Source organism: Candoia aspera, chromosome 16, assembly GCF_035149785.1.
Source record: "Candoia aspera isolate rCanAsp1 chromosome 16, rCanAsp1.hap2, whole genome shotgun sequence".
In the NCBI taxonomy this organism is placed as follows: Eukaryota; Metazoa; Chordata; class Lepidosauria; order Squamata; family Boidae; genus Candoia; species Candoia aspera.
The window spans coordinates 8,400,424-8,420,512 of NC_086168.1; the positions used below are offsets into that span (position 1 = coordinate 8,400,424).

A 20,089-nucleotide genomic window follows, 5' to 3' on the forward strand; every position below is an offset into this window, starting at 1 on the left:
GGTGTTTTAAAAAAATCAGAGAACTGGTTCTCTTCTGTGGCTTGGGGGAACTGTCTTTCAATAAGCTGTTTTCCCTTTATTTATTTCTGTGTTTTTTTTTTAACAAATGCTCATTTCAGCGGTGAAAGAGGCAGCTGTACAGCGAAAGCACAATCTGTACCGTGACAGCATTGTGATGCACAACAGTGATCCCAACCTACACCTGCTTGGTGAGGGGACGCCCATCAACTGGGGAGAGGAGTATGGTGGTGAATCAGACTCAGACCCATCAGATGAAAAGCAGCACCGGGCCAAACAAGTGGTCTCTGTGATCCACACGGATGAAAGTGCTCTGCCCTATGAAGTCACTTCCTTGGAAGGGTCTCCAGATTCTCCAGGACCAGAGGTGTCAGGGTGCTGTCCTCTTCCTCTGACACAGGATTCCTCTGGCCCTGTGAAGGAACTCCGCACGTTGCTGGTGAAGGAGGTCGAGATCCCAGCTGTGGATGGTGATAAGGCTGAGGAACAGTTACACAATGGTACTATTACTGAAGAAAGTGGAGGAACCCCAGAGCGCAGGGAGGAGAAAGAGGAAACTGCCCGAGCAGGGGATGGCTGTCCCCCAGGATCCTCCACAGAGCTCAATGGAGAGAAACAGGAAGCCCCAGCATCCTCACCAGCTGCTCCCCCACAGTTGCCTTCCCCAGCTACGGATGGAGGAGTCCAAGGAGAATGCGCAGAGCCCAGCAATAAAGAGACAGGCGAGGAGGAGGTGCCTGCCCAAGCCAGCGAGGCAGAAACAGAGCTTCCACTGGAGAATAGCCATGGGGTCACAGATGAAAGCGAAGGGGTGCAGACTGAGTTCTAGACCAGCCCCCTTTGTGAGAGGAATCCTTGTGACCAGATAAACACCAAAGGGAGACCAGAGTTGGGGACCCTCTGGGACTGGGGAAGGGCAAAGGCAAGTTGATCCCAGAGCATCCTAGGCTGGTTTAGGAACATCTTTAGCTTTAGATGCACTCGGTTCTTCTGGAGAAGTTCTGCCTTTGAGGGGGAGGGGAAGGAAGGAATTGCAGTAGAGGAACCCCAGAACCCCAGAATTCACATTCTACATCTCACTGCCTCTTGGGTGCGGGGTGATTTTTCTAGTCTTGAAATGGGGTGTTTTCCCCCACTACTTCTTCTGTCTTTGGCATACTCAAAGTTGGATTGTGTTGATCGGATGTTACTGAGAAGGGACTTAATCTTAGATGCTAACAAATGCCTGGAGCATTGGAGCCAAGAGAAGCCATTGGGTTTCCCCATCTTGATCCAGACTGGTACTAATTTGACTTCTTGACCCATAATTTGGCTTGAGGCTTCACCCCTTTGCCTTGTTCCCATCTTTGATAGCAGAGGGCTATTTCTCCTGTAAAGGGGAGGGGGCCATCTCCTTCCCTCACCAGTTTTCACTGTTAGGAATGGTTATCTCTTCCCTGGGCCAATGCCAAGTTGTTCCAGTCTCATATTCCAGATGATTTTAGCAAAGCATCCTAGAGCTGCTGTGGGTGGTGGTGAAATTGCATTCTTCCCCCACATCCATCCCTGCTCAAAATTATGCAGAGATAGAGCATCTTGGATCCAGAGACAAGTAAGTAGAGCTTGCAAACTTTTCAGAAACAAGTGAATGTGGGCTAGAGGAAGTGGTGTCTGTTTTTGAAGGCTTGGTGGTTTGGGAACAGAGTGGCAAAAGTAAATGGATATGACAAGACGGCTGTAAGGATTTAAATTATTTCAGTGGGGGCTGCTGGCTGAGGACCCTGTGGCTTAATTGGTCAGTCAAAGATATGCCATGAAAACAAGTAACCAGGAGATGTAATGCTAATATAGGATTGTTAAGGGGTTTGCTACCTCAGCCTGCTTGTGCATCCCTGGCCCAGCTGCAAAGGTTCTCTGCTGAAGGAATGTTTGTCTTTCTGTTTATTTCCCCCTTCTCCCCGGGGAAGCAAAGGAGCAGAATTCTCCTAGAAGCAACCAGCAGAGATCCTAGGAAAGATGGCATGCATGAGTCTTCAGCTTAGTGGGAAGTTATCTAGGTTGCAATTTTTTTTAAAAGCACTTGGTGTGGTGGCAGTGATGATTTATTGGGGACAAAAATGGAAGATGGTATTTCTTTTAGCTTTGGCAGTTGCTGGCAGGTTTATGTGTAGAAATTCAGTAGTGTTCATGTGGCGGTGGTGTAAGATCACTGGCATCTTTCCAATAGGAACTCGTTCCCTGTAAATTTGGGGACCCCGGTTGTCTGTGTGGCGAGGGCAAAAGTTGGAAATAAAGGGTGGGAACCGGAAGCGTGGCCTTCAGAATCCCATCCTGCCTTTATAAGCCAAGTATATTTTACATGCCTTTTTTCCCCCTCTCCTTCCTCCTGAATCTGTGAAATGGATTGCAAGTTGGAAAACATGCTCAGCTTTCAACAGATAGCACTGGATTTACAAAATGCCAATTCTGATCCACATTTATACACATACACACACCCCTACTCGCCCATCCATCCATCCATCCATCACTGGAGGAGTAAGGGAATACGGTTGGGCTTTGATTTTTTACCTCCTTGAAGGTCCATTTTTTTCTTTTTCTGTTTTAACTTCACCTTCTGTCTTGAGAATTTCAGACAACCAAAAAGTGGTAGTGAGTCAGAAACTTGGCAACATCTGAATGTTTTCTGTTCTGGAGGTGGTGTTGGATCATTCCAACTGGATTTTCCCCAAAGCGCTTCTGCACTGCTGACAGTGAAGGCCGATTTCTTCACTGTTCTGGGAAATCCATGGACCCTTTTCCAGTTAGTGATGAGGGTTCCTCTCTTAAACATCCCCAAGTTGACTGGATTGATTGAGGAATGGACCTACAAGAACCCATTTTTCCAGGGTCTCCTTCCCAAAGATGGAAATAATATCTATCCTTGCTACTTTTTCTCCCCATGCTTGGTTTTCATGTACAGGAAATGCAAAATATGGGTGCCTTCTGTATGTGCTTTGCCCTGAGCCAATTTGCATCTGCTGGCAGAGGATTTGCTCTCTTGGAGGTTTCCATAATCTCAAGAAATGATTGGAACTGAACTTCTAGGAAAATGTGCCAATTGGGAAAGGGAGCCCTTTTTAAACTCATGCATATTATATTCAGCAGATTCAGAAATAGGAAGACTTATGGGGAAACAGCCCATAATCCAAACACCTCAACAGTGCCCGCCTCATCCCATCTTGCTGCTGTAACATTCCAGTTTCAATGTGCCTGTTTTTTTAATATTTGTAGTAATTCCTCTTTAAAATAATTTTGGAGAGAGAGAATGAGAGAGAGCAAATTGCTCACTCAGATTTCTACCATTTTTTTCCTCTTTTAATGCCTTATTGTTGGGAACCAAAGCTTCTTTTCCTTTTGTCTCTCTCTCAATGAAGATAGTATATTGCAAATCTTATACCAAATGTTTAAGAGAATGTGCTTATATATTAATAAAAAAATTCAGCTTTATTTAATCCTGGTCCAGCCCATCTCCTCTTTTATACAACATTTGGCTAAATGACTATAATTTTGTTCTGTGTTTCTCTCTCCAACTGGTGGTAATAAACTTGGTATTCCTCCTTTCAAGGTTAGTTCGCAAAAATGTATTGTCTAATTTCTGGGCAGGACCAGTTCCTCACTAATTTTTCAATGGAAAAAAAAAAGTTCAATTTTTGGAAAGTGGGAGATCGAGGCCTATTTTTAAACTTGAGGTGGAGAATGCTGTTCTGGTTGCGTTAACCAATTTTCCTTTATTGAATTTGCCTGAGTTTGCCAGATAGGGAAATTAAACTGCACAGAAAAACATTGTAGCATGATTATGCACGCGCACACATGAAGATGGGAAAACTGGACCACCCACTAATTTAAAACTATAAGCCTGGTTTTAAATTAGGATGAGAAAGTATTAATAAGTAATTAGTAATACATTTATTTAGACTTTTTTAAAAAACACTTCATAATTTTTATTGGAAGTAAGTTTTTAACATAGATTTAGTGGGTGCTAGGGGTATGCAAAATTCCATTCCAAGGGACTCTGCATTTATGTTCCAGTTCATGCAGTTCTGGGGATGGCCTAACAGTTTTTTGGACATGATTTTCAGCCCCCTTCCTCCAAGATAATCATAGTCTAGAGGCAAAATGAAATATTCTGGAGTTCCTTGGCATGTTCCATCCCCAGAAAGGAATGTTCAACCCATTTATAATGGATACCAACAAATTAAACCCACACAATTTGTAAAGACAATGACCTATATTTCCTTCACAGCATTTTTACAGAGAAATCCGAGAAGGTAACTGGTTTAAAACTATCCAGGCTCCTGGAAAATGAGAATGTTAGACCTGTGCCTGCCATAGCTTGAATTCCAACCAAGTTAAGTTGGTTGTCTCTGATATCTCCTGTTCTAAATGTTCATTTCATGCAATTTCCATCCAGATCCCATTTATACTGATTTTAGAGATGGGCATTCCAAAGACTTGGAGGTAAATGCCTAGAGAGGCCTCAGCTCTATCCAATTCCAGCTTTAATAGCATACCCTAGTAATTTCACCCCAGCATTAAGACTGTAATGTGAGCCCATATTGATACTGTCCAGATGTGTGACACATTAAACTCCCATAATCCCTTTTGGACGTGCAAGGAATGGAGCTTCGCAAACTGCAACGTCCTGCCTGAACATGTGAAGAACTTGTCTTTTTTTCCCTCCCCCTCCCCCAAATAATTATTTAACGACATCTAAATAGTGATTGCGGCTGTTCTTTCTGGCCTTGAGTTCCTTAGGTTCGTGACACAACATGTGGAAAAGGCCCTTTGGTAAATACTGAATCTTACTGCCCGTTGCTGCCATGGGGTTTTGGCTTAATGGAAGCATCTAGGAGGACAGAACTCAAAAGGACAACAAAAGCATTTGGAATAGACACAGACCGTGGTTTGATATGGCTGTCTTCTATTAAAGTGCTCCAGATAGGGGTGTGTTGAAGAAGTCTTCCAACTGAGCCTTGAAAGTTTGCGAAGCCTATTGTACTAGTAGATAATTGATGTAGGGTATTTACCCCATCGCTCCCTATATGGTCAAGGGGCAGCATCTGCTCCTCCCTCCTCAGTTTCTACCCTTCAAGGTCTCTGCCAGCCACGCTGCAATTTCTTTTCCAAGCACTTACACTGATGAGATTGAAAGAGGGAGGAATGAGTCACCAAAGAGGAACTGGGCAGAGGTACCCCCTCCCCAATGCATTCTCTAGGGCTTGCAGGCAGCCTCACCCACAATCATATGGTGCACTTAGCCCTAGATGGGGTAGATGGCAGTCTCCTTGAAATTAACTTTCTGGGCACAAGAAAGCCAGTTTTAAGGCACTTAGAAAACTACTTGACAGTAGAAGTGAAACAGCTCCTTTAGATGATTAGAAGTGGCAAATACCCTGCAGGCAGAGACTACAGATAAAATGAGGTCAAAAGAACCTCAGAGCTCTCATGGAGATGACGTGTCCCAATATAATCCATTCCGGTTGCAAAATCCACTTAATTTGCAGTCTTGAGCTTTCTCCAGAAGGGGCTACTATGCTGCTATCTGAGGCATAGCAATGGATACACCACGTAGTAGCCAATGGCCGAACCAACAATCACTCCCAGGAAAATCCACGTGTTGTAAGACATGACAGCCAGCATCACCAGGTAACCCAAAAACACCTGCACCACGTGGAGCAGGGTCTCAGCTAGGTGCCATGAAAGACGCCTTTTGAAAAAAGAAAGAAAAGTGTCTTCAGAAAGTGGCTAAATTGATTAAAGAGAAGTTCTACCCTCTTTAGCTTTCCTTGGGCCTGAATTCCATTCCTCCTAAATTTAAAACGAGGGTATTTAACTTAATGAGACCCCTTCTTTGGGGTTTCTGCCAACCAGGCCCTTGCACGGTTTTCCTCCGAGCTGTAGTCAACAATCTGCCCCAGCTGAATTACTCTGAACTTGGTGCCTCCCTGCCAACCTTAAAGCCACCACCCCAACCACTGTCCCTGCCCATGGGTGGTTCCTTTTGGGCTACAGAAACCTAACAAACAAAGTGAGCACTGCTGCATTGCGTCCTCCCGCTTCTGCTCATCTGCATTTCTGGTTATGTGTGTTAATCAAGAGAGCTACCCCATCACCACCACCCAACTTAAATGTCATTGCACAGTTTTTGTGAGAGGTGCTTTCACAGGGTCCTGATTTTCAGACAACTGCACACCATGCAAGCAATCTCAGCTGGGCCGATGGTTACATCAACATCATAATCTCTTTCTTGGCAGCATTTGCTCCATTAACACAAAGGTGCTTTGATAACCGAAGGCTGGAAAGAAGGAAGGAGTGGAAGAGCTGTTCAGTGTGGCAGTGGTCCAGCTTGAGCACCCTGGACAAAACTCAGAACACAGGAGTGGAACCTGCTCTGGTGCCCACTTGGGGTTAACCCAATGGAAATAATGGGATTTCAACAGGCCAGGACTGAGGGACCATTGTTTCCGATAGGTCCTTTCTAAAAAGAGTCTCAGGAAGTGGCAATGTAGTTGATCTTGTAAAAAATGTAAGCAGGAGAGCTTGCTTAATGGATGAGACAGGTAAAGGTAAAGGTTTCCCTTGACATTAAGTCCAGTCGTGTCCGACTCTAGGGGGCGGTGCTCATCTCCGTTTCAAAGCCGAAGAGCGGGCGTTTGTCCATAGACACTTCCTCCGTGGTCATGTGGCCAGCATGACTATACAGAACGCCGTTACCTGCCCGCCAAAGCGGTACCTACTAATCTATTCACATTAGCATGTTTTCGAACTGCTAGATGGATGAGATACCTCTCAGCTAAACCAAAAGTTGAAAAAGCACCCTGAAAGGGGACAGTGGGAAACCATTTTCCCTGCTCTTGCTTAAAAAACCTGCATCGACATGTCCATATATAATCAGGAATCAAACTTCGACTTGAGTAAGATTTTACATGCATCTTCTGTATGACTCTTACCTGGCCTGAACGGGTTTTTCTTTCAGGTGAAGGAATTTTGATTTAGCCAGACACCCAAGGTTAACCCACAGCTGGAGCATTTTTAATTACCCCCTTTTCAAAAAAAATGTACAATAAAAGCTCGCTGAGAAAGTTTTACTTCTGAGAATGCAAATGATATAAAAACGAAGGCTAGGCAAAGCCTTCCGAAACCATGTTTTGCAATGCGGGTTAGCACAAATGCAGCACGCCTGTTTGCAGCCTTAGAACAAGGGTGCCCTTGGTGAAACTGGCATTGCTGCTTCAAAAATGGTGGTGTGTGTGCTGTAATTGGAAGGAGAGAGAAACGAGAGAGAGACAGAAGTTTTCTTACTTCTTTAGAGAACTGGTGGTTGGCCCCACACCTGAGTTCACAGAGGCCCCCTCAGGTTCTCCCAAGTTTTCCTGACTGATGCTAGGGGCAACAGCTGACTTTGCCTGTTGGATCAGTTTTGCCTTGCCAACCTTGATGGCTTCATATAGAACTGTGAGTAGCATGATCACGAACACCGAGAGCACCATCCCTGTTGAGACACAGCAGAAACACTGATATGGGCTGTTGGGAAGGAGAAAGGGAAGAATCCCTCTCTTGTACAAGTATCCATATTGACTGTTGCAGGAATTCTCATAAGGTACTTGGTGAATGATCTGCCACACCTAGCAGAAAGCAAACTGAGGTTTCAGTACTCTTCTTTAGGTGGCATCTGATAAACATACTAAGGAATTGTGCAATGACACCCATGCGTAGTGGTCTGATTGCACAATCCTTTTGGAAAACGGGTGCAATTCAGTTCTGATATTTGATCCGAATTGGGCTGATTTGATTTAAAACAACGTGGATGCTAATCCCTAACAGGTACACACTTGTAAGGGACTGGAATTGATCTGAGTCATTTCAGAGGGAGAAGATTCACACTGACGCTTCAAATTGTGGCTTTGATGAAAACCAGAATTGATTCTGGGATTTGATTGAATCGCCACTGAAGTGTTACATCAGATACTGACATAATCCTATTTTTCATCCACTGAATCCCTTCCTTCCTTCCTTCCTTCATATAATGATGTTTACAGCACTGTTTCCTAATCCTGAGCAACTCCTAGAATTCTCAGCAATAGCAGGACTCATCAGGGAATTCCGGGAATTGAAGCCTACCTACCTAGAAGTTTCCCAAGGCTTGGAAACACTGGTTTAGAGTATCAAAACTGAGGTTACCTTTCAATACAAGCTGGGGCTGTTTCCTGTAAGTTGCCTTTGGGACCAGCTAGCAAAATTCTGGACAATCTTTCCAATTGGGTCATCCTCCAGGTGTGTGGGTACCAACTCCCAGAATTCCCCAGTGAGTCCTGCTATTGCACAGATGTCTGGGAGTTGAAGTCTGCACATTTTGGAGATATGTAGATTAAGGAAAAAACTGGTCTAGGTTTTGCCATTTGTTTTCTACAGGGAAAGAGGATAAAAGCAGAAGAGAAAATAGACTTGGGTCAAGATGTATAGATCACCACACATCACCCTTAAGCCATTGGCTTCCCAGGGATCATCAATACTGGAACTCGATGCATTGTTACTCAGAGATAAAGCAGACACATTGCATCTGAAACAGAAGTGCCTGCAGCTAAGTGGACTCTAATAAACTTTACACATTGTTAAGACTGGGAAGGGGAGGGGAGGAAATATATTCCCTCCCCTGCTTTAGACAAAAATACAAGAGGCACTACTAGGTACCCTTAAAGACAGCTTGCAAGATGCAAAGAGACATATCCTGAATGAACCACATTTAGCAAAGGTGGGACAGTCCCAGCCAGCCAGCATGGGTGCCGGGAGCTGTAGTCCAGCAAAAGCTAGCAGGCTGCAAGATTTCCTCTTTGGCAGGCCCATCTGCGTGCAGTAAAGCTGAAGCTGTGGGCTTGACAAATAGCCACCTCCAGCTTTTGTTCGTTTGGGAGCAAAGGGTACAATTAAGGCAAGGAATTGAGTTTCTTCCCAGGGATTGAACAGCTTGTCTTTAGCTTCCTGGATTTGCTCCCTTCTCTTCTGACTCCTGAGAAAAAGCCAAGCTGCTTTTTTACCCCCCTCCTGCTGAAAAATGCAGCCACGCCAGGCCAGACTCCAGTAGTAAAACTGTTGGCTGTCTCAGTTCATCTTGATGCCCTAAGTAACAGCTGTGGCTACACCTTGTTTGTTGATCAACCAGGCCTCACCAGATCAGATCTTGTCAAAGCCAACAAGAATCGAGAAATTACTGTATTCCAAAGGCACCCAGTGACACCATCCAGTTTACCAATTCCTGCCCTCTTTATTTTGGAACTAGTCAAATTTGGGTATGCTGCAAACCCACCTTTTTCAATTGCAAGCCATGAGAGCACAGGGCCTTGAGCAGCGAGAAGCAGAGCGGGCTCTTTCTAGCCTACTCAACTGAATAATCACCTGCAGCTTTCCAAGATGCCTGAACAGAAATTGATCAAAGGTTTGAACTTCTGGACAAGAGCCACAAGACTGGGATTTTGGAAACACGCAGAGGATGGCCACAATGACTGTCTTCCCCTGGGATGCTTATTCATATCCCTGGAATTGCATGATATGTGGGCTTTGAAACAATGTATCTACTAAATGAACCACTAAACGGGCTGGTGCATGCAACATCCATGATGGCTATCTTGTGTTCAGCATGTCAAGCGATGTAGCCAAGGGATTGTACAAACCCATTCAGTGGGGCTAGTTCAAGGTTCCATGAACTGTGCAAACAAACAATCGGGGTTACGCAGCTGTGGCTTGGTATGTTACATTAGCCCAACCCCACATAGAAATGCTTCCGGAAGCCGAAGGGGAGAAAGCCAATGGTTCCCAATGGTTCAGATTCTTTCACTTACTTATTTACTTAAATAAATAAACAACAGAAAACTGTCTTTCTGCACACCCAACGATCAGCTCCCAGCATCATCTTGATTTCCAAGGAGCTCCACTTAGGTTCCATTAGCATTTCAGGAAATAAAAATAAGAGATAATGGCTGCAGCTATGCTCTTCATTTGGAAGGGTCCCTGCTTGTCAAGCAAAAAAAAAAAAAATGAAGATAAGCAGGGGTGGGTAGTGAGCATCCCAGCACATTAGAAAAGCTTTCTCTGTTTGTGAATGATCATGAATTTTATGGCACTGGGTGGATAGACAAACCCTTCCACCTTGGAGAGCATGGTTACGGCATGGATTTAGATTTCTACATGAGTTCATTGGGCCAAAAGGATTATATATCCTTGGCTAAAGGCACACTCATACAAATAATGCAGCCTCCTCTAGTGTAGTGCCCTTTAACTTGCTTGGATTGAAACTGAAAGGGCAGATTTCAGGAGATGGTGTAGCTCCATCTTGCTGAGCTCTAATTGGCTCACCTGATTAGGGGTGGAGCTAAGTGCCTTATATAAGAGCTCCAGAGAGGTTGTCTTGCAGCTGTTTGAAGTTGCTGCTTCCTAAACTTTCCAAGGAGCAGCTGGTATTTCAAGGCTAACCTTACGATGGCGAAGCATGAGTTGCAATCCAGAAGATATAAAGCAGCAAATGGAGCAGGTAACATTAAGGATCTGCTTCATGGGCCAAATTTGCACTTAATAACCTTCTCCCCTCTGTGTTTTCCCATTCTGGGTTAGCCTTTCCAGAACTGGGTTCATACAACTCACTGATTCAAAATGGAGCTAGCTACTTGGTGGTTCAGTTTGTGAACCTAGCCAGCTGAGTTCATTTGTTAAACCATGAGTTAGTAAGGATATATGAACACAGTCTAGGTGGTGGTAGAAAGGCAACAGAAATCCACTGTTTGCAAAGGCCTTCATGTTCATTGAAGGCACTGTTGAAGAATTTGAGGCAGGGGTCTAGAATCTAAGCCATTACAGTGGGCAGGTTTTCTCCCAAATGCAATAGCACTGGCTGGTCACATTTTGCAGGAAGGAAAAACATGGTTATCATGGAACCTTTAATATGGCCTTCCCAAACCAAATGGATTTTCTCCAACTACGTTGGGCTTATTTTCTCATCCTCCCCAGCTATTATGGTCAATGTCTTACTCAAATGGGGTCACCAAGTTGGGAAAGATTGATCTAAAACTGGCTGGGTTCACCCATTGCCCCAAGCCGTAGTATTTCTTGCTGGTCTTTCTGTGTTGTGTTTAGCCAGGCTAGCTAAAAGATTCACAGACTGCTCTAGGCATAATTCAACTGGGTTTTGTGTACTGTATTTCCCAGTTTGTTGAAGATTCTAAGTCTTGCAAAAAACAACAATGCAGTAGAGAAATAAAACAGCATGTTTTCATTGCAAGGTTTTGCTTAACCATGGTTTACCAAATAAGCCACAATTGGCTACGTTTCTGTAACAGTAAGCCATAAGCCATGATTTGCAAAGCAATACTATGTCTTGGGGCAGTGGGTGAACCCAGCCAGTTTTAGATCAACCTTTTCCAACTTGGTGACCCCATTTGCGTCAGACATTGACCATAATAGCCGGGGAGCATGAGAAAACAATTCCAACATATTTAAAGAATACCCATTCAGTTTGGGGAGGCCGTATTAAAGGTTCCCCATGTTCCTATAAAGTCTCCTCTTTGGAAGGTAATAGGTATGATTTTCCTTCCTTCAGAACAGCATTCTGCTGTGCTTTGCAAACCATGGCTTATGGTTTACTCTGTTGCAGAAACCTAGCCAATTGTGGCTTATTTGGTAAACCATAGTTAAGCAAAACCTTGCAATGAAAACATGGCTGTTCACTTTCTCCATTGCATTGCTATTTTTTGCAGGACTTAATCTTCAAAGACCTGGGAATTAACCAAAAACCAGTTGAATTATGCCTAGAGCAGTCTGTGAATCTTTTAGCTACCGTGGCTCTTTAAATTTTACTTTTTGATTCTGGAAAAATGCTCTGAAGTCAAGTGTTTCAAGGAAGTCTGAGATGCCATGTCAATAGGGCAAGCTTTCATAACTGCCCTCCCCATTGTAAAGGCTAAGATTTCATATAATCTCTGGCCTCAAAGGTCTTCCTTCTTTGGTTGGGCAACTTCTGTTTTCCTTAGATAAGTTTGTTTGCTTACCTCCTGTACTGTGAACATCCCAGAAGTCAAACAGGAGGACCACTTTATCTGAGAAAAAGAAATGCATCTGTAGGAGATTTGGGGAGGTGGAGGCAAAAGAGAACACAGTAATATTTAAATATGTGTATGTTTTTTGTGGCTAGACCTTCCTCAGTTACTTCCAGTTGAGTCCTTGGTGCTCTCTGAGCTTGGCTGTTGGCTTGCAGACATTTCATGACCCAACTAGGTAACAGCATCAGGGCACTGATGATGTTCCCTAGTTGGGTCATGAAATGTCTGCAAGCCAACAGCCAAGCTCAGAGAGCACCCAGGACTCCACAGTTCAACCCTGAGCTACAGATATTCTCTTCTGTTGGAATTCCAGTTGACTTGGTGCTACCAGATGTCCACTAGATGAGAGCAAAGATGTACCGAAAACACTCTGTGATGCCATCTGGGCCCTCCACATTGTTTCAGCCTGGGTTTGATAGCTCTAAATTGATCTAAATGTTCAAGGGGTACAGCCACACTTCTCTGCTGTTCCTGTTCTCCAACTGAGATGTTTCCCATAATTTCATTTCACCTTTGTAATTCTTTGGGATAGGTGGACCCATTTCTAAAAACTCTGGGCTGTAGGCTGCCTACTTTATTTTTTCTATTCTAAAAAAACATTTGTATGGGCTCATTGGCCTTCTTATGATTAAAAGGGATGGTTACTGGAGGCCAATTTACAAGTTTATTTTTTCTAGAAATTAACCCAGTCTGAATGGGATAAAAATCAGGTGGAAGGGAAAAACTAGGAGGCGGCAGATTAATGTCCATGTGAAATGCATTACCAACCCTTGCTATGCTGGTTGGTATGAAACAATAGGCTGGTTCTGTACACGGTAATTTCTGATCATGTGAGGTATTTCTATTTATGTGATAACCCATGATTATCTGTCATCTTACTCTACCTAATTGATGCCTCTGCTTTTGCTTCCCACCAGAGCTCTAAAGACAATTTGCAAGTTGGGTTGGTGCTTTTGCAAAGCACTACCCTCCAGTAATTTGAGTTTCTCAGTTCCACACCTGCCTCCAATGTCTGGGACCAAATTTCACCATTGGAGGAGAAGTCTCAGAAAGGGTAACCAAACTGCCAGAACCACAACAAATAATAATGAAACAAACCAGAGATGAATGTGGAATTAAACTTGCAGTAGGCAATGTCTGCTTCCCACCCAAGAGCATTCCCACAACTGTCACGCCTGCTTCTCCTTGCATTCCCCAAACCCCTATGTTTGCAGGTTGAGCCTTTCTGAAGGGGACTCATAATAGTGCAAGTTTGTAGATAGTACAGGTTAAACTAGAGGGTGTCAGAACTTGAGGAAGGAGTAGTTCAGCAAATCTTGGATGGACACAGGTTTAGCCTTCCCCTTGGGATGAGTGTACTGGAGGTCTAGAATCAGACATTTCTCTCTTCATGTTGGCTGTGAATACAGCCAACCTAACTAGGCCTGTTGTAAGTGTTGCAGCTGGATTTACCCAGCATGTAAACTTAGTTAATTTTAAAGTTGATTATAGAATGGACTTGTTTGTTTGTTCTGTCTTAGCCTGGTGTAGAACCCAAGCTGTCTGGACAATGTGTGGTTCAATCTGTTGTGCAAATCCAGGAAAGTCCAAATAACTTGTGCAAAATCACTCTTGGTCTCAGCTTGAGAGAGCAGCTGTTGCAATTGAGAGAAAGCCACTCTGTACATGCTCTGTTTTGCCTTAGCCTAAGGCTGAGAAAGCATTTGGAGGCCTTGCCCTCCTCCAGCACTGTCATTCTTGCTGCTTGTTATCTGGAGTTTGCCAAGGTTTGGGCAGGTGTTTAGGTGAGACTGGATTTGCCCAGGTGTGGTAACAAATGAGCAAATGGTTGCCAGTGGAGGAAAAAAAAACACACACCCAACAACAGCACTGCAGTTTCTCAATCTGCAGAGGAGATTTCTGGATGGAACTGGTGACTCTTGAGTCAGCTGTTCCTTTATGTAACTACTCCAAGGAAATCGTAAGGGGGAGTTTAAGAGAAGAGGGCCTCCCACATTCATGCAATTCTCAGAGCTAAAAGGAAGGTGACATAAAAATACCGTGCTTGAGAAGATTGGCTGTGATTTTATAGGCTACAAGCATATAAAAACAGTTCTGGGGAAGCAAAATATAGATCCGCTTAGCCCAGTACCCTAGAAGACCCGGTGGCTAAGCAGATATTTCTGGGAAGTTCACCAGCAGAAATTTAAAGCCATCACCTTCCCTTAATGGGATTTCCCCTGCCTCTGATCAAGGGTAGACCACCCATTACACATGGGGCTTCCACCTCCTGTTTTTGTTAATGGCCTGCCTTGTTTTCTGTTCCCTTTTACATCTTTTTTTCAAACCAACTGTAGTTGTGACAGTTCCTTGCAGCACTGTCTAAAAATTAGGTTCCTCTCCCTTCTGAAGGTTCCAATAGTAGGCTGTGTTCTGCTGATACTTTTAACTAGATCCATTCAAGGCCTGGCACCAGCATTCACACAATGTAATCATAGGCTAAGTTTTAAACTTGATTGCTCTTTGCATATGTCTCTAGGTGTGGCTTAAGTGTTCCACAAATCTAGCCTCTTTCCTTGGTTTATGATTCAATTATCTGTGTATCCCAGAAAGTGATTCATTCAATAGTCCAGATAAGTGTGTTGTGCATGTGCTGATGTTTTGGAGGAAGGCCAAACATTCCTCTTTAAAAAAAAAAAAAAAAAAAAATCCTATTGTATGCAATGGGAAACAAATATGTAGAGAACCCACCATGCTTGACTGGTGGATGCTTGGCTGCTAAAGAGGTGGCAGATCCTTTATCTAAATCCAGTCCTTTGCTTTTGGGAGAGGTTTGAGGTTGTAATTTGCCAACCTCAGAAAAGAACCCACAGAGCCTACAGGGTGACAGGAGAGAAAAGGCAAAATTGAATCTCTGCCCCTCTCTAAACAAATGACATCTTGGTCCCACCTTGGAGATGAAAAACAGACATCATCCTGTGGGCCCTGAGAGGCTATATTGGGGGGCCCACAGAACTTCACTTTGACTTGAAGTAATCTCAAGAAGGCTTACTGGGTGACCCAATGTTTGTTTTTAAACCAAGATCCTCCTATTTTATAGAATACCCTCCATGGGACTGTGCATAAGTCTATGTTGATAACATCAAGGGAGAGCCAGCCAACTGTTCTGCAGACAAAATGAGTTTAGACAGCAAGTAGAATTAGAAGCTAGAAACAAATACTGTAGTCCTAAATTCAAACCTTTTTTTTTCCTGCCTAGATATCTGTAATAAAGGGATGTGTGAATGGTACATGGGGGGATGAGGACATGTCTCCAATATGGACAACTTGTGGGCCATTAGTGACTCTCAGAAACTTTCCCACAAGCAAGCAGTGGGAAGTGGTAACTCCTCAAGTTCTCCCTTCTGCCATCACAGTTGAGCAAGGGAAGAGGAAACATGGTGTGTAATTCTTCAGAAGTTTTTGCAGTGTTTTTCCTACTCAAGAACTGAAGATGTAGGAGTCAGATTGACCCTGTAGGAGGAGAGTTATTTTACCTATGGTGCAATACACCAGGAGTCTGGAAACAGTCCCCCCCCCCCAACACTAACACTGAAAGGCATCAGCTTCCAGGAGGACTAATACATAAGTTCACGAAAGTTTTGTCTTTTAATAAAATACGTTGGTCCAAGAAGGTGCTACCAGGCTCCCAATTTTTTTTCCCCAGCCTGATATCTGAACTCAGCAGATCTTAATTCTAAGGAGATGTACAGGATTCCACCATCCAGGCTACCTTATGCGCCCAACAGCTGGTTGACTTGAGCCGCCTGTTTTAAGCACCCCTTGCTTTGCGTTTCTGGTTTATATCCCCTTTGACACTTTTGGTTACATTTTGTATCTTGTTTTGTTAGAGAAGTGGCTGTATAACAAACATTTTTTAAAAATAACTAAAGATCAAGGAGAACTTTGAAACTGACACAACCATCCTGGATGTATATAAACCCTTTTTGTAACAGTTTCTTTAAAAACAACACAGTAACGGCTGAACAAAACGTCACTTCTTTTAGCAAAGGCAAAATAAAAGACAGGCGCCAGACAGGGAGACTTCGAAAGGATCTAAATCAATGGTCCGGCCGTATCTGCATGTGCGTATTCCTACGTTTAGGGCAAAACTGAGCGAATACACAAGATTAAAAGGATCGACGGATTCATAGTCGGTCCGGTCTTTCCCGGGGGAACGTGAGATTTCCGCGGGGGTTTAAAAAAAAGGGACATTTCCGATCGGCAAACTTATTGATTAGGGAGCTGTGGGTTTAATTCCATATGGATTTCCAGGAGGAAGGAGCGGGAAGAGCAACCGTCTGCAAATTGGAAATAGACTTACTGGCATCATTGTGATGATTTCCCCCCACTTCCACTTCTCCCGTTCGCTGCTGCTCTTTTTTCCCCCCGTGAAGAGCGATACAAGCCGCGGGCGGGTTGGTGCGTCCCGTAGGTTTTTGCTTGGTATCTTTTAGCTAACGCTAACAGGTTCCGCCTTTGGTAAGACGCAGCTATCTCGGATTAATTAAATATATACCCAGATATGCGTGCACCGAGGCTTCTTCAAGCTATCACGCGAGCGGGAGGCGCAAGGCATGATGGGGATTGTAGTTTCTGCCTCTGGGTTTCGCCCTCCCCGCTGTATTTAAATGTAGGCAAAGATCGCGTCCTGCTGAGCGCTTTTAATGAGTAACTCTTCATCCAAACAAGTGGGTTGATTTTTAAATGAAATCCTATCCTTAAAGCCGTCCCATCGGGCTACAATGACCATGATTCTTTGCTTTCCAGCCGGAATTGGTCATTGTAGTTCATTAGCCAGCTGGAATGGGAAATCTAGTTAGTGACAGCCTTCTCATCAAACAGGGTTTCAGCTAAGTTTCCTCGGCTGGTGCCCTCTGGAGAAGACCACAAAACCCATCAGCCTCAACCAGCACAGTTGCTGAAAGTGATAGGAGGAGTACACTCCTCTGGAGCATGCTGGTCTGGAGAATGGCATTATTATTATCCTTTATTTAGTTCCAATCCAAAACGGGGGGGTAAATTGAGGAAACTCGGGTGCTTTCAGACTATACTGCCTGCCTTAAAGGCATTGCTAGAGGAAGCTGGATGCCGCTGCTGGTAGGGAGTCTATATTGCTTGCCAGAATTATTCTGTCTCCTTTGCACAACCTTGTTTTGCTAACACCCCAGTCAGGCACTTGATTTGATTTGCAGAGTTCGAAATGTATTGCGAATTACACAAATCCAAAGAGGAAGGTCTTGGCTGAGCTTTTGCTTTATCTGGCCTTTTTAAGATTAGCTTTAAAGCTTAAGTTAATTAATCTTCTCCAACCTGCACCATTCTGGTATGTTGGACTACTGATCCCATAGTTCTCAGCTGACTTGGCTGGTTTTTCTAGTCCACTATAACTGCGGAGATCGCTTGGTTGGTGAGCCCTGGCTTAGAATATTATTCTGTTGGCTGGAAGTTTTGAACCAAGGAGGACTTATTCTCTTAGTGATTAAAAAATAATTATGTATGAGTTGATGCTCTGCAAGGATCCCATTGGTGTTTGGACAGCATCCATATAAAGACAAAGAATGTATATAAAATAACCAACTGCTATGGTTGCAATCCTAGAGTTTGACTGGTCTTGTAAAATTCAATGGTACTGCTTGTCTGAGTGAACTTGCGTAGGATTGTATTGTGGATCCTCTTTCTCATTGCAGCTGCTGGTTTATTCGTTTAGGAAATCTATATGCCCCTCACTCTCTTAAAGGTGCTCCTCAAGTGGAGGAGAATAGAAAATAACAATGTTAACATTCGCTTTGTAATACTATTAAGAAAAGATGAAAACTAGAAAACTGCAATGGTGGCATTAAAAGGCCTAGGCAAATAAATATGTTTTTAACCCCTTATCTAACGCTTCAGGCCTACCAACAATTTCTTCTATAATTAATAAATGCATTGCTTAATGCAGTAAATTCCCCTGGGATTATATTCTGCTCTGTTTCATGTTCAGTATTTTGACTGGAATAAACTTATAATTACAACTGCAGTGCCTGAGCCTATTTCTTTGTACTCTGCTCCCTGCACAAGAAGGTGGGCGGCTGCCCCTCTCCTGCTGGGGCGTGTCAAGAATTGCCTGATGCACCATGAAAACAAACAAAAACCAAACCAGGGAATTTCTATGTTGTTGCAGAGATCAGCTGGATTCATGCCTTCTCCCTCGTTCCTGTGAAAGATCTTTGCAAAACCCTTTTGGCAATGGGTGCCAATGGCTTGGCTTGGCTTTTATTTTATTTTTGAACTTGCTTCCCATCTAATCTGCTGCCTCCAGGCATTTACTGGGGCTTCAGCTCCCCTTACTCCAGCCAGCCTTGCCAGGGGGTGTTTTCTCATGAGGAAATCCCCTAAGGAGGAACCTGAACATATACCCCAAGTCTTTCCAAATACTAGCGCTCGGAGTATTTCCATTGTATGTTTTGAAATATGTTTCCGCTCACAGCTTGGACTGTTGGTTTGTGCTTCCTGCCTTCCCTGCCTGCAGCTTTTGCTTTTTCAGAACTGGCACATCTTCCTTTCCCTTTCCCACCACTGTCCAAGCCTGGTGGGGTGGTTTCTTGGAAGGGACTGGTTGCATCTGCATTAACCTTTTCCCATCATCTCATTCACTCCTGGCATCAATGCTCTCTATCTTGTGGCAGCTGGAGAATGGCCAGGATGCTGGAGCTATCTCCAAAGTGTAAGGGGTATTCTAGTCTACAAACATCTGGAAGGGCCAGAGAGGGTTTGAATGCAGACAAGACCAAGCATGATATAAAGACTAAATTTACTCCCTGGGTTTGATGGGGAAGACTGTGCTCCTTCTTGTTGAGATACTCTGTGACAGTGTTTCTCAGCCTTGGCAACCTGAAGATGTGTGGACTCTGAAGCCATTAGTGGACAGCTAGGACCACTGAATGGAGCACAGCTTAACACAGTGAAAGATGCACACAGAAAAAGAATATTATCTAAAATAGCATTAATGAGCACGTTGGAGAAATATAGATTATTGTTCTTACAGACTTAGCCCACCCAAGCATAAAGAATTACACACTTAGACAAAGTAGGTTCAAAAGTAAGTAAAATAATATCTTATTTATTTGGTCCAGTTACATCCACTGAGAAAAAATTATTCTTGTTCATCTTCTGTCCCTAAACCGAATTGAGTCTCAGTCCTCATTGCTGCTGAAGGCTGCATGGAGAAAGGGGGAACCTCCTCACTCTAGGGCCAAGCATGGCTCCCAGAGATGGAAGGAGCAGCCACATGGTGCTTCATTCCCAGAAGGAGGAAGGAAGATAAGGAATGTGGGAGGGGCAACAAACAGCTTCCTCCAGAAGCACAGAGAATTCGCATCCTAGAGCAAACTCATCCACGTGCTAATGAGGTTGCTGATTTGCTGGGACCTCCAACAGACTCAAGGTGACCAAATGCTGCTTTGCATTGGCTGGCTGGGGAGTGTGAAGTCCACACATCTTCAGGTTGCCAAGGTTGAGAAACACTGTTTGTTATCTATGATAACAAACCATAGAATAAACTCTGCCTGCCTGAAGCAGCACCTTGTTCTACCTAAGGGTAAGGCCAGTTCTGGTCCATAGTAGGCCAATGCAAAGCAGCATTTGGTCACCTTGATCCAGACAGTCACGGGAGTCGGTCTGTTGGTCTCAAGTTGGAAATTCAAGAGCTCTGCCTTGGTGCCCTAGGTCAAGCCATGCCAGGCAATTCAGTCTAATGTGAAGGTGGGACTGTGCATGCATGGAGGTCCACTGTAGTGCCTGGATGGTGGTGGGATGGTTTTCAAAGGGAGTACTGCTTTTATTTGATGCCTTGCTTTGAAAGGGTGTTTTGGTTGAAGCTGTGGCAGTGTGGGGCTCTTCTTCATGCTCCTCAGAGGTATTTTAGACATTTGTCTGCCATGCTGAGTGAACCCATCCAGAGTGGTTCC

At 44.0% G+C, this 20,089-nt stretch overlaps 2 protein-coding genes across 3 annotated transcripts in view; one reads left to right on the top strand and one right to left on the bottom strand.

Annotated features, from left to right (window-relative positions):
• The window catches only part of NIBAN2 (niban apoptosis regulator 2), a 48,952-nt gene extending 45,464 nt beyond the window's left edge, over positions 1 to 3,488 (top strand). The window contains exon 14 of the mRNA XM_063316354.1: positions 120 to 3,488. Within this exon, the coding sequence (XP_063172424.1) occupies positions 120 to 847 (728 nt within the window). The 3' untranslated portion in view covers positions 848 to 3,488. The remainder of the gene's footprint in view (positions 1 to 119) is intronic.
• Positions 3,489 to 4,242: 754 nt separating this feature from the next.
• On the bottom strand, positions 4,243 to 16,657 carry SLC31A2 (solute carrier family 31 member 2). Of its 2 annotated transcripts, XM_063316355.1 has the most exons (4): positions 16,465 to 16,657; positions 12,072 to 12,138; positions 7,339 to 7,528; positions 4,243 to 5,743 (listed from the first exon to the last, which is right to left on the bottom strand). In XM_063316355.1, exons 1-4 carry the CDS (start codon positions 16,471 to 16,473, stop codon positions 5,575 to 5,577), a joined length of 435 nt encoding a protein of 144 aa, XP_063172425.1. In that variant the 5' UTR covers positions 16,474 to 16,657; the 3' UTR covers positions 4,243 to 5,574. The 2 variants fall into 2 exon arrangements, with proteins under 2 accessions (XP_063172425.1, XP_063172426.1); XM_063316356.1 differs by lacking the exons at positions 12,072 to 12,138; positions 16,465 to 16,657 and adding an exon at positions 9,341 to 9,420.
• Positions 16,658 to 20,089: the final 3,432 nt, after the last annotated feature.

Coding starts and splice junctions, on each gene's coding strand:
- SLC31A2 (XM_063316355.1), bottom strand. Junction 7,529..12,071: donor GGATGTTCACAGTACAGGAG/GTAAGCAAACAA, acceptor GTGTCTCAACAG/GGATGGTGCTCTCGGTGTTC. Junction 5,744..7,338: donor ACCACCAGTTCTCTAAAGAA/GTAAGAAAACTT, acceptor TTTTTTCAAAAG/GCGTCTTTCATGGCACCTAG.